This window comes from Pavona decussata, unplaced genomic scaffold, assembly GCF_977016875.1.
Source record: "Pavona decussata unplaced genomic scaffold, jaPavDecu1.1 SCAFFOLD_300, whole genome shotgun sequence".
In the NCBI taxonomy this organism is placed as follows: domain Eukaryota; kingdom Metazoa; phylum Cnidaria; class Anthozoa; order Scleractinia; family Agariciidae; genus Pavona; species Pavona decussata.
Window position 1 is genome coordinate 2,148,249 of NW_028145697.1, and position 14,490 is coordinate 2,162,738.

General features: G+C 39.3%; 1 protein-coding gene and 1 long non-coding RNA gene across 4 annotated transcripts in view; one reads left to right on the forward strand and one right to left on the reverse strand.

Annotated features, from left to right (window-relative positions):
- The window catches only part of LOC146454579 (uncharacterized), a 69,754-nt gene that overhangs the window by 44,834 nt on the left and 10,430 nt on the right, over positions 1-14,490 (reverse strand). Inside the window, exons 2-5 of one of the 3 annotated variants that reach the window (XM_085095301.1) lie at positions 12,149-12,820; positions 10,880-11,434; positions 9,870-10,118; positions 3,405-4,407 (exon numbers count right to left, since the gene is read on the reverse strand). In XM_085095301.1, the coding sequence (XP_084951427.1) occupies positions 4,082-4,407; positions 9,870-10,118; positions 10,880-11,434; positions 12,149-12,820 (1,802 nt within the window). In that variant the 3' untranslated portion in view covers positions 3,405-4,081. Of the gene's footprint in view, positions 1-3,404; positions 4,408-9,782; positions 10,119-10,879; positions 11,435-12,148; positions 12,821-14,490 lie in introns of those variants that run through there. The other 2 variants (XM_085095302.1, XM_085095303.1) reach the window with 2 other exon arrangements.
- Positions 1,269-3,776, forward strand: LOC146454581 (uncharacterized). The gene is made up of 3 exons (XR_014859240.1): positions 1,269-2,502; positions 2,582-2,990; positions 3,365-3,776. It is a non-coding gene; the product is annotated as an uncharacterized LOC146454581 (long non-coding RNA).

The window sequence follows — 14,490 nt, forward strand, 5'->3', positions numbered from 1 at the left end:
GTCAAGTTTCAGCAATAAACACAAACTTATAATTTTCACTGTTTTTTCACTCGGCGAAACAAACGCATTGATCATTTTTGCAGTTGTATATAACCTACTAATCTCAACTGGAACGTTTGCACTAAGAATTTGACTTTGTCCCGAGCCAAATGTCAGTTTCAGCAGTACTTTGTATAATTAATAAAATGTAATATTTCTGGCGCGGACAATCTCAGCTTTCCCGATCAGCGCAAGTACACGTAACTCTTCACTGCAATATTTTCGGCATAATTCATGGTTGAAAATAAATGAACACTTACCTATATCGAGAAAAGAAGATTAAAAGTTTACTCAGCAAGAAAACAAACCCCCTCCGGAGCCTGACTGGAAAAGAAAGTCGTTTGATGCAACAAAATCACCAGCGCCATTTTCGAAACTGGACAAAATCCCGCGCCTTACAGGAAGTGACGTCACGATGGCAAGTATCATCCGGACCAGCCGAGCCCACGAGTTGACCTCTCCCTCCTGGCAAGCGCCCTGACGAGATTGACAGACCTTCTGAGCAGACGGAGCTTTATTTTGCTTTTGTCACTCTATGCTGTTTCTTAATTATCTTTTTGGTGAGCTCACTAAAATACGTGCGGAAGACTTTTAATAATTACTTAACATTAGTAATAAGAACGAAAGCTCGTCGGTTCACACTCGTTCCGGAATTTCCAAATTTCCGGGAAATCTCTATCGGAAATTTAGGTTGAATAGTCCGGTAGTAATTTTGATTGGTCGATGGAAACAATGGTCCCTTTACGGTCTTGACAAAAGGGACACGAGGAGCCCCGCGAACAAATCTGTTTGCCTGTGGACAACTGGCCGCTGTTCCCCCCGTGCCAGGGAACTTTGTTACCCAGCGTGCTGTTCGAACGTTCAATGCGGTCCATGGCGTTCTGGCCGCGCTTCTTTCGAAATCTCAGAAGCGAGCTGACTTGAAAGAAAATCTTTCTAGCAAACGTGATACGGCTTCAATTGAGTTGGAGTTACGCGGCTGGCAGGATAAGTATGCATCTCTACTTTGATTCTATGAAGGAATTAGGACACTGGGTATGATTTCAACGGATTTATTCCGTTTCGTGCTTCGGGCATGGCTGAAATACTGTTCGGCCTTTCGTTACACTTAGCAGTAGAAACCCGAATGACGCTAACTAGCCGAAATCGCTTCGAGTCGGCTTGAAAAGCTGTTACATGACAAAGAATACAATAAGCAGTAAGGTAAGTTGACTTTATTGGCAAAACAATGTTTGTTTCTACCATTTTACACAAATCCGTTGTATTCCCATACAAATCCTTATAACTCAACGGTTCTCTGAAATTGAGCTTGGGCTGCCCGCGTTTGAGATAGATTCCGAGATTTCTGGAAATAAGTAGTAAAATGAAAATGAGGTTACATGGAATTTTTGGAATTTTTTTAGGAACTGGTGTGTTATAGATCTCTAAAACCTTTGTATTCTTAGGAATTTGAAGTTCTTCTGGAATATGCTGTGCCTTTTATGGCTTGGAATTTGTAAGAAGTTCTTGGATAACCGGAATTGCAGTTCATTGATTGCCAATTGTTAATGGTATTTCTGGGATTTCCTGGGAATTACAAGTCGACTGTTGTAATAATTTTCAAACACTCAGTTCTAGGAGCTTTAATTTTAACTTTCTTTTGCTTGAGATTTCTGTACTTAAGTGCTAGTTAAGACAATGCACTATCAAGTAAGAAATACTGACGCATTTGAATTGAAAACAAAACGCACACCAACCATAACTTGCTTAACACGCGGTTAAATCACTCGAAGACGCAAAAAAGCGCGTTGTCAAAGGCGAACTCATAGCACTTCGAGTTAAAGCGAGAGTGGTTTCTTATAGATTTCTTATTTCAAATTTCTTTTCAAGCGAGAGTCGACGGCAGATCGTGGGAGTTGCAACTCTCGTAGTGACTCTCGCGCGACTTTCAACGACTCCTGCGCTTTTTTAATCGGTCGAGGCATTTGGAGAGATTGTTGGCTCGAACACAATTTAATGAAACACATGTCTCCTGTTCTCTCAGGAGAATTCGTAGTCTGAGGACTCTACAAATGAATGCAATAATGCATTCTTTGATCGTTTTGTAAACTAGAGTCACCATCGGGACCGCGAGTTAGTGTCCTTAATAGCAAGAGTCCGTAAGCTAGAATTCATTTCATTCAAACGTCTGTAATCTATTTTAGCCAGGGTACATTAGTTGCTGTCCGTATTATCGCCGGGGGTGTCCGTAATAGCGTGGTGTCCGCAAGACTAGCGTTGACTCGTTGACTTTATAAGGTTATTGGACATAAGCCTTGTTTCTATCGAGGTAAGTGCCGAAACTTAAACAAGGGTTCAACCTTATAACCCTAAACTATTGAAAACCCTGAATAAGGCACGCAAGACAGATCTCAGTTCAAATTCAGTTGTCACTATTGCCTGCAAACGGAACATTAAACCACAAGCTCTTTTATTAAAGTTAAGGTAATTAAAGTACATTGACAGTAACAATTTTAACCATTCTTAAATACGAGTTAAGGTAAAGGTAAAAGGTAAAGTTAAGGTAATTAAAGTACATTGACAGTAACAATTTTAACCATTCTTAAATACGAGCCGAAAAAGCAGGTTAATAGTTTGCTTGCATAATAAAATTTTCTAATGCATAATTAAGGAATATCTGGCATTCACACTTTTGTTACCTGGCCTTAAACACAAATCAATGGCAATACAATAACATTTTCAAGGCTACTACACGGGACACTTAAATTTGGATTTTCGAGTATATGTGCCTTATTCTTGAATTTTTAGATATAATACAGGCCGATATTTCACTTGTTGGCTAAAGTGAGAGCAATGAGTAAAATGTCCGCGACTAAGATTTGTTATTCCACATCATTTAGCTTTTTTCTACTACTCAGCTATATGCTAATGAAATCCATTCACTAATACGGGATCTTATACAGCGTGGCGTTGTCATACACTCTGTTTTTTTTATAAGAACGTCTAATTTTGGAGCTGAGGCTGAACGTTCTTATATTTTTTTTGCGATCTGAGGCTGAAAACGTTCTTAAGATGTTCTTAAATTACATGGTATACACTTTATGTATTTCAGTAAACTCAATGCGGACGTGACCGGTGTGCGTCACCAATTTTAATGTTATACAAAACATGCCCTTACGTATTTTGGTTAATTTACATTTGTTACCTTGATTTTATATACAGATTAGCAAAATAAAAACGTTCTTAATCGACTCTCAGCCTGAGGAATGTTCTTAATACGTTCTTAAAATTTTGGTTAATCTCAGCCTCGACGTTCTTATAAGAAAGGTTCTTATAAAAAAAACAGAGTGTATTTTGCTTGTTCTCTGGTGACAAAGTCACAATAATGTAGTAATGGAATTATAATTGTAATTAATCTGTACAAAGTAAGGTTCTGCCTTTTGTATTTGTGGACTGCTGCGAGAATGGCGCAGAAAAAAAATGGACAGCTATCAATCCAGAATGTTCTGGCGTGGAGAGCAGTCTAACTCAATGTGTATGCCCTGCCCGTCATAGTAGTTATCTCTTACGTCATCCGGTGTTTTTTATCACTTAGTATGCAGAGCAGGCGTTATTTTATTTATTTATTTATTGTCACATCTTTCAGGCTACCAGAGGCAAACGAGAGGCAAGCGCGGAGCGCAAGCCACGCGCGACAGGAAGGGCGTAACTTGCACTTCCCCCTTTCCTCCGCTTGCCTATCCCCCCTCCCCCCCCCCCCCAAAAAAAAATAAATAAATAAATAAATAACGCCAGACCCCTTCAGAGCAAACTAAACAACTGTGTCGTTGGTTAACTCAGTCAAAAGAATGCGGAAAAAAAAGGAAAAACGAAAAACGAAAGGAAAAAAAAAACCCTGATCTGCGAAGAAAAGGGACCCACAGAGTTACTGCAGTTGTCTTAGTGGAAATGAGAAAGAGGAGATACTATGAAAAGATCGGAAAAGCAGTCATCACCATTTTAAACTTTGAATATTTCAAGAGTCGGTCGGTTAACGGGAAGCACAGTATATTGCTTGTTTGTCCTAAGTTGTTGTTTCGTAGAATACTTCAACATCAATAGGAGTGAACTGGTAGCTTCCTGCATAAAATGTACAAGAAGAATAAAGCGAAGAATACCCTCGGGGGAGGGAGTAAGTGGAGCCACAATGGGTGTAAGAATTTCGGTTGCTCCTTGCGTTGCTTGATATGTAGATGTCGAATCCACCAAACGTTGGTCCGTGACTAGGGCATCTGTATATAGCGGTACCGGTTCGCCCTGACTTGATCTGCAGCTTAACAGGAGCGTAGCCATTGATGTTATACAGTGAGAAGATAAATGATTTACTGGATGAAGCATATCTGCATGAACCTAGGAAAGGAAAACAACAGTTGGCTTACCATTATTGTGGAAAGATATTTTTATATATAGACAAGGGTTAGTTTCTAAAGAAACAGTGGTGTTGGGTCGGTGGGGGAGTGGAAACGAGTATTTGATTTTATCATCTAAGGTAATTCTGCCACCGTAGAGAGATTCTAGAGCTCTGGAATCTTTTTACACTGGATAAATCACCTTATCAACTTAGTTAATAAAAACAAATTTATACTTTTTATATAATTCATAATTACATATTGACATGATTTCATTACATATTAGCCTAATTATATAATGTCATCCTCTAACACAAAATAAATTCATAATTACTTTTAAAATTGCATAATAAATTCATAATAACTTAATTGCATAATAAGTAACTGCTGTTTTATCTAAATGAGGATTAACCACGAAAAAAAAAGAAAAGAGACAAATTTGGTTGAGAGATTGTGAATTAAGAATAAACCGGACACCAATTTTGCAAAGGTAATAGTCAAATAAAGCGAAATAAATCATTTTATATATATATATATTTTTAATTTGTTGCTGTTAATGCACTTGGTCTGCGATCCTTACAACGTTTCTGGAAGATAGGCCCGGTTCAGACGCCGAGCTTTTCATGAGCCGAACCTAATACCTCGAATTAAGTACATGAAAAGTTCGGCGTCTGAATCAGTTGAGAACAGCTGTTTCAATTTGGAACAGCTCAGTCGTTCTTCCCGCCTGGCTCAGCCGGGAATTTCGGCTTGGGAACGGCTTTAATTCAGACGTCGAACTTTTCATGAGCCGAACCTATTGCATAAATTATTATAACGTAACGTAATAAAAAATAATAATAATAATAAAAGAATAAACGCTGACATTTCAATTGGTTTTGCTTCAAGTAAATTAAGTTCGGCTAATTAAGTTTGGCGTCTGAGATTTTCGTGATTTGGGCCGACCTTAATTTGAATTAAGTTCGGGTCATGAAAAGTTCGGCGTCATTTATGCCGGATTCTGCGCTGAGGCCTGTACAGAAAGGGCATTTACACCTTTTAATTTTACTTAAATGCTAGCGTATTTCACCTTCTTGCTCCAGTTGCTCAAAGAGGGATAACTTTATCCAGCAGATAAAAGGAATAAGTCGGAGTACAATTTATTTTCAAAACAGTCTCTTTCGCTACAGAGGAAAGCAAGCGACTCGGAGTAACTCAGAGTATATTATGGTTTCACCGCTCGCGTGAATCAGCCTCCGCCATTTTCGATGCCATCGAAATAATTAATATTGAATGGTGAAGCGAAATCTTATTGCTATACTGTAAGTTGTGTTCCTGAAAGTATCAGTGTTCCATTATCTTCAGTAGTTTCACAGTGATTTCATTTATTTCGACATGCTCCGAATAAAATACCATAGCCAAACTCTGGCATATAAACAAAAACGAAGGTGTGGCTGACTAGGGCCCTTTAGATCACGGCTTGCAGGCTAGTCTCGCTTTTACATTGCGCATGCGCTCTACAGCAATAACAAGTCTTAGTAATGAACATTGAGATGAACCCATGATTTTGCTACGTCATAGGTCCTCCTTGTTTTCTAGCTTGCTGCTCAGACGTCCTTTTGTAAACGAGTTGCAAGTTGCGAGTTGAGAGTTTCAAGATGCAAACCTAGAAAATGAAAATATTTCGGGTGTGTGAAGAATGCGAGTTGCCGAGCTGCCAGTTGCAAGTTGGAGTTACGAGATCGTTGCAAACAAAGAAAACGAAAATATTTCAAATTCTAGTGAAGACAACATCCAAAAGATAAGGATTTCAAAGACGTAAAATCGAACATTTCAGAAAAAAAGCAATAACCCTTTGGCGGGTATTTTCACTCTTTATGGAGTTTTAGTCTTAATATCTGCTTAATTGCACCTATAGTGTTTTAATTTTTGTTAAAAGAATTGTTAGGGATCAGTGTCATTGTTATATAAATCTCAGACTATTTAAAACATTGGACGAATCCGATTACTTCATTCCCGTCTCTTATATGTGGGAGTACCCAAGGCTCTAAATTTAGTCATTAAAGAAATCCACCATAAAACACTGTACACCCGCTACAAATAAAAGAAGCATCGTTGGTCGATAGACCAAAACAAAGGATTACAAACGACGTGCAAAGTAAGTAAATAGAAGTTGCGATTTAAGAAGCTTGAATGTAGCGCAAATGCTATCCATAAATGATACAAGCGAAAAAAGTGCAGGACTTTGCATACATGAGAGTAAAGGCTGGTTTTCAGATCATGGCTAACAGTCGCAATGATCGTATGGTTTGTAATTCTTTCCATCGCTGCGGTCGATAAAAGTCTTTTACAGCAATCGAGCAATCGTTAGAGGTCAAATGCAAACCAGCCTTAAGGTAGCGTGTCACCATATAATATAGCATTAGTAGATTGCCTACGCTGGCATAAGCTTCCAGGAGAAGAAAAGTTAATTAATCAGTGACGGGAATGTTAGTAGAAAGAACCCTAAAAGTGCAAGAGGCTAATTTTGTGGCCGTGGGTTTTTCTTAATTTACTCTTAAAAGGAATTAAAAGAAAACTAGTCGGATTCGCCTAATTTTTTTGTTTTTGTTAGATTTATAAAGCAATTTTTTTACTAACAAAGGTAACCGTCTGGGTACTACTAAACAGATATTAAAGTGCACCTAACAGTAGATTTTTTTATTCGACGAAATAAATCTACTTTCTTTCTAAAGTGTTCCAGCGAAAAATTTTTTTGATTTGGTTGAATCCTCGATTTTTGGTGCTTCAGGGAAGGTTTGAAAATCGCGCCATTTTTGTTGCGCGGCCGTGTTTTGGCGGGGAATGGATCGAGCTGCTCTGTGACGTCACACTTGGGACGAAGGATCGTTCGCTTTCCAGTCTTTCAACTCATGTTTTGCAATTACATGACCTAATATGCTTTCCCGATGTGTTGTTGGAGGCTGTGGTAACGAACCAAATCTAGAAAAGGGGAAAGGTCTCCATTTACCACCATATTATGGTGACGATCGTCCCGTTGCCTTGAAGAGACAGAAACGATGGGTGGATTTTGCAAAACTCAAGCGTGCGAAGTGGGAACCGGACGGAATATTCTCACATTTGCTCCGCTCATTTTGAGAAAGACTGTTTCACAAGACAGGTCCACAATTAACCTGGCCAAGTAAAACCATCCTGGCCACAATTAATAAAAGATGAGGTGGGATTCGCTGTCTGGCCAACAATTCATGCCGTTGGAGCCCCAGTAGATGTGCCTCAGTCTGACCGAAGCAATAGGAAGGTGAGAAAATCTTCGATTCGTTGTATATTATCCAATGTTGTGAAACCAATTTCTTCCCTTCATTCGATCCTTTCTTCTTACTTTCGTTTCTATAGGTCTTAACACTTGTAGTGTTTAGAAAAAGATGTATTGCTGATGCGCTATATATATAAAAAAAAATGTTTTTAAGCCTCAAAACATCAGAGGAAATGTCGCTGCGGGCGAATTTTTCGAAAGCGCTTAAAGACTTCATAACTTTGAAAAATTATTTTGGCTTCAATTCGCTTGGCAGAGTAAAAAGAAAGCATCCAGCAATTAACTAAATTGTTCTAGTATTCAGATCAAACAGTGTTAGCGAAGTACAATCGGAATTATAACAGAAATCGCCGAGCGCGTTGTTTGTGTCCGCGCCTCGCTAAGGCAAAATTAATTCAGAAGAAACAGAATTATCACACTCGAAAATTCTTATCTCTGCGAATTCGTGTTCAAATGGTTTCATTTTGGTCTCTTTCGAAAGCTTAAGACATGTACTGGATAGAAAAAGGAACATTCCTGATGCGATGTATAAAAGAAAACTGCTTTTAACCTTGTAAACACGAGAGGAAATGTCACAACGGGCGAATTTTTCGAAAGCGCTTAGGGACTTCGTAACTTTGAAGTATTATTTTGACTTCAATTCCTTTCGCCGAGTAAAAAGAAATCACCCAGTAAATAACTTAACTGTTCTAGTATACAGATCAAACAGTCTTAGCGAAGTAGAATCGAAATTGTAAAAGAAATCGCAGAGCGCGCTTTTTGTGTCCGTCCCTCGCGAACGCAAAAGTAATTCACAACAAACAGAACTATCACACTCGAAAATTTATATCTGCAAATTCGTGTCCAAATCGTTTCATTTTGGTCTGTTTCGAAAGCTGAACAATTGCAGTTTTTAGAAAAGGATGTATTGCTGATGTGCAGTATTAACAAAAAAAAAAAACGTTTTTAAGCTCCAAAACATCAGGCGAATTTTCGACAAGCGCTTAAGCTTAATACTTCATAACTTCGAAACATTATTTTGACTTCCATTCGTTTTGCACAGTAAAATTAAGGCATCCAGCAATTAACTGAAATGTTCTAGTGTACAGATCAAACAGTGTTAGTGAAGTAAAATGGAAATTGTAAAAGAAATCGCCAAGCGCGCTGTTTCTGTCCGCACCTCGCGAACGCAAAATTTATTCACAACAAACAGAACTATCACACTCGAAAATTCATATCTCTGTGAATTCCTGTCCAAATGGTTTCATTTTGGTCTCTTTCGAAAGCTTAACACTTGTAGTGTTTAAAAAAAGAAGTATTGCTGATGAAACAATTTAAAGTGTTTCGTATCTGGCTGTTCATTCCGGGTTGGCACGCGGCTCATCCATATTAAAACAGATCTTCTTCGAGGTCGCTGTTATCGAATGGGTTTGCGCTTGCTGCAGCTTCTTGTCGATAAGCGTCCATTTCGATTTCGAATATGTAATTCATTTCGGAGTCATCCGAATCTTCTAAATCCTCTTCGATCTCCTCAGACTCAACAGACTCCTCGGGCTCCTTGGACTCTTCTGATAACCGTAAAGAAGAAGACGAACACGTTCTGAAACGAACTATGTGGGGTAAATCGCAAAGAAATAAACCGAAAAAGAGACGCAATCGATATGGCGTGGTCCCTGGCGTGACGTCATAACCAGCGCTCGTCCAGGGCTTCCTAAAACGCGGTGGTGCAACAACACAGTCCCAACTTCAAAAGCGCATAGAGTATCGAGGATTCAACCAATTCAAAATATTTTTTCGCTGGAACAGTTTAGAAAGAAAGTAGATTTATTTCGCCGAATAAAAAGATCTGCTGTTAGGTGCACTTTAAAACTCAACTCAATGGATCATACAAAAGTACCCAGGGGTTATTGCGTTTTTCTTTTTTTTTTTCCCTGAAATGTTCGTTTTCTTGTTTTCGCGATCTCTAACTTAAAAAACGGAAAACTGGAACAGCGCCTGCCCTCCTCTCTGTCCAATTTCCTTCTTTCCTCGCTCTAGGCCGAGAAAAAGAAAACAATTTAACTACGCATGCTAATTTATTGATAAAAAGAGTCGCGGAGTGCAACGCATCCATAAATCTGATCGTTGAATATTTAATCCAGAATAATACAATAAACTTTGTGAGAATAGCGCTATCATAAATTGATACATACTTGAGTACCAAGACACGTCAGTGTATCCACCAAATATGTAGCTGCCGACTTTTATTATAGTAACGGTGGGACCCTTTCCATCACAGTTGCTGTGAAATGTAGATGCTGCCCAGCCATCTGTCTTAGCCTGCCAACACCTCACAAACCTACTACGGGATGAACTCTGGAGGACTGGGATTAAATAAGAATTTAACTTGCCAAGGTACTTGCTGTCCAGGCTGCCAAGAATATTAGATGCACTAATGGCGCCTAAAAAATATAAAAGTGAAATATGTAGTACATTTAAAATGAAAAGAGTGTTTCAGTGGAGATTCCGTGAAGTATCAAATTATTCTGAGTTGTGAGAACTTTATTACAGTAGCTAACTAAAAAACACTGAGCCACATATGACCTCTTGTGGTTATATCGTAGATGTCTATTTAACTGATCTTTAATTTGGGAGTTCACTCCCCCCATCCCGCCAACACCTCAGAGTCGTTGAAGGTTTTTCGTCCGACTCTCACTTTCCAAAGAAGAAAACTATTTAAAGAGATTTAACCTGTCCAATTTATCTATTATTAACAGGACACCTCAGCCCAAGTCAGTTTAAATTAGTTTGGACATGTTATATAAACGCTGGCACGTCATTATCTAATTGCCGCCAATATTTCTTAATGATGGAAACATGTTACGATTTTAAACTGCAAACTATTTTGTTCCACTGAACTTTTAAACCACGGATAACGAATAAATGAACACTGCTGTTCATTTCGATGGAGTGAGTCTCGATTATCACCTTAAAATTTGACTTATACCAAACAGTGTACGTCTTCATCCGATCTCAGTATTAGGAATAACAGAGATTTGTCGAGTACACGAACCCCCACGGAGAAAGCCACGGACATTGATGACATGACGCCAAAATCTCCTGATTATCATGACAACGTGACAACCTTGACGTAAGAAATACTAATGGCTAATGGCTGTGGTATATATCAAGTCACTTTATATCAACATTAATAGTGCCATACCTCTTCGAACTTCAGCGTAGGTCACAGTTTCAATGTTAAACACTCCTGCACTTGTTGCCACACAAATGTAATTCCCTGCATCATTAAGTTGTAAGTTCCTTACAATTAATTGGCCATTGCTTTGATGGCTCCTTCCAACTGGCAATTGACCTCCTTGTTTTTTCCAGCTGATGACTGGTTGTGGGTCACCACTAGCGCTGCAGTTTAACGTCAAAGTTTCGCCAGGGGATGCAATAGCCTTTGCGGGTGGCTTCACTGTAAATCGAGGTAGGGAAACAACAACTAATAGTGCTTTCGTTTCGACACTCCCTAAGAGATTCACCGCTGAACAGAAGTAAAAGTCTGAGTCCTCTTTACGAACATGTAAAACTTGCAATGCGCTGCCATTGTACCTCACCCTCGCCTGGGGTAACTGGCCAGATGACTTTCTCCAAGTGACAACTGGGGCAGGGTGCCCAGTTACGTGACAGGTTGGAAAAGAAAAAGTGCTTCCTTCAATGGCATAGTGAGGCCCGGAATGAAGGAAAACACGAGGACGAACTGCAACAAAGCAAACTATTATTTGACGTGAACTTTTTGTACTTATTTTTTACTTTATGTATCTTTGAGATCATTAAGATAACTTTGTCAGAGGCGTGAACTTACAAAGCTGCATAGGTGGATATCGGGAAATACAAGTTGAGGTTTTTGTCTAAACAAGCAGCACAACAATGAAGAGTTAAAGGCAGGGATGTTCAAATTAAGGGAACGACTGGTCTCTTATTAGCTGATCACTACACTATAAAAACAGAATTTTCGCCTGGATTGATTAAGCACTGAATAAAAATACCTCAAAATTTCTGAAGATACAAACCTAGTAATTTATACGTTCAGGATTTTTATTTTCTAATTTTGTACTTGCATAGGTCTTCTGTTAAATGCTCGTATTTTGTTTGTTGCCGGTTGTCTGCTTCCTAAATTGTAGTAAACAATTCTGTATTAAACACCGAAAAAAACAACATTTTATGTAGCGGCTGAGAGTGATCCAAGCTTACTAGCGGAATGAAGTAATAAGTGTTGTTGCCTTTGTGACAATTAAGATACTTCACTCTTGCCAAGTCACTTCAGGAAAGCTGTTTCATATTTTTCAAATTTTGTAAAGTTTCGGGACAGATTTTTTCTCAATCTCTGTATTTGTACTTGAATTGTTAAGCATGTAACGTTTTCAGAAGCAAGTAGCTCATTATAGAAAGATAAAAACTGATTCATGCACTAACATACAAACCTTACCATTGACTTCAAGCTGTACCAGGGCCTCAGCCTGTCCTAGGATGTTTGATGCTGAACATTTGTATACACCAGAGTCACTCCCAACTACTCCTTGTAAAAGTAAAGTCCCTCGTGAAACTGCTGACTGAGTTATATCTGACTGGCCGTCCCGTTTACTCCATGTTATTGTAGGCTGAGGATTACCACTGACCGAACACTGAAACGAGGCTGTTCCTTTTTCGTTAACTGTCAATTTTGAAGGAGAAACAGCAAGAACAGGGGCTGAAATCGATTCACCAGGTTCTCCTTTACTTCCCGGCATGCCTGCAGGCCCCGCGTCTCCTTTTTGTCCTTTGGGTCCAGCTTCACCCTGTGGTCCCTCAGGTCCCATGATGCCTTGCTTGCCACTCTTTCCAGGTGATCCCATAACACCTTGATCTCCTTTGTTTCCAGCTCTCCCTTTCTGTCCCCTTCGTCCTCGGGTCCCTTTTTCTCCCCTCCGTCCAGGTGAACCGGGAGGGCCTGGTGGACCCGGCGAGCATGCCTCACCCTTTGATTGGCATAGTTGCAGTCTTCCCTTTGATAACAGTTTGTTGATTTTCAGCATCATGTCCTCCGTTCTTTTAGCTTCCGTTGTGTTCTTTATTGAACCATCGTGGCGCCTGTTTCTCTCAAGCTTATTTGATTGGTGTCCTGCAACCAAAAAGGAAACGATACCATATTAGGAAAGTGAAAATCTTCAAAGAGCTTCCTTGCATGGCCTAGGTCAAATGCAAAGGTAGTATTAAAGTCATAAATTGTAAGGTCTCTAACTCTATGTGATGATTTTGCATGATATGGTTGAACGTTGAACAAACAGGCAACAACCAGATTGTGAACATTTTTTGAGGGAGTAATTCTTTCCCTCTGCTGAAATGAGAAGAATTTATCACTGCCAGGTGTTATGAAGATTCTTGACTTTATACTCCATCTACATAGAGAAATACTGGTGTTTGAAACCGGCACTGGTGAAACCATAATTGTTGTAGCGTCGTAACATTATATGGGAACGCTTCAAGAAATGTTTAGAAGCTACCACGACGACGAAAACGAGAACGTCATAAAACCCTCGGATTTAATCAGAAAAAAAGGCTCTGCGCGTGCATTATAAATTCTGGTACATTTTTTTACCGTACTCGGCCAAACAACAACGTAAAATGACCAAATTCAAGGTTTTGTGGACAGTAAATTTTCCATTTGCTGTCTCAACTTGAACGCCATTTCCACCTGTTTTGCTACAGAATAGTTCGGCCACAATGTACATGTTAAACAAATTGGAATAATTGCACAGTAGTACAAGAAGTTAACACAAACTTACTATTTTTACTGAGCTTAAGCAACGACGGCGGCAACGACAACGAAAACGTCACTTGAAAATATAACTTCGCGTTACTTCTTCTTCTTCTTCTTCACGATTATTCCAATTCGTTCGTAAATGATAGGAACGGCGTTCAAGTAAGCCGGAAAGAAGAATAAAAAAGTTTACCGTCGTGTGCTCACGTTCTCCACAAAACCTTGAATTTGGACATTCCAAGTTGCTGTTTTGCGGATGACGGCAAAGAATTGTACAAAAACAATTATAACGCACATGCAAAGCGATTGTTTTTGCTTTAGGTCTATTATTATTTTGTGACGTGGTCGTTGCCGACGCCGTAGTCGTTGCTTAAGTTCCCTTTTCAAAGTCCCTTTTTTGTTTTCTTTTATGTGCGTAGGGGAAATGTTTAGAGAGTATCAGCAAAATACTATAAAGAACTGTCTTTCTATTTTCCTGACTGGAACTTGTTAGCTCACAAACACCAGCTGTAAGTATTTTTATATTCTTCAAAGGAGACTGATAAAACAGCAACGGAAGAAGACACGCGTGACTGAAAACGCGAACTCACGCGCGGGGAATGGCACCTGGGCCCAGTTGTTCAAAGCCTTATTAAGCTAATCCTGGATTAACGCAAACTTTGACTCGAGTTTAATTGCTAATCAATAAAGATTCTTCCAAAAGATTTTTGGCCCTCAATTTTTACTTAGACCTTTCTTTACCATTAGCTCGAAATTAGCCTTTCAAACCATTTTTAATAAGCGCGATGAAAACCTCGGTTAACTTTTAATCGTGGATTAGCGTTAATCGGCTTTCGAACAACCCGGCCCTGAAGTGTATGTCCTCGTATGTGTGACGCACAGTGGAAAGAGTTTTCCTACTCATTCCACGTTCGTCTTTACCTGAGACCAACACCAAAAATGCGACTATTTGCTTTCGCATTCCATACTTTTCGCCAACATTGTCCACCCCCTTCTCAGCTGGCACGTTTCTTCTTTATTTTATTGTACGT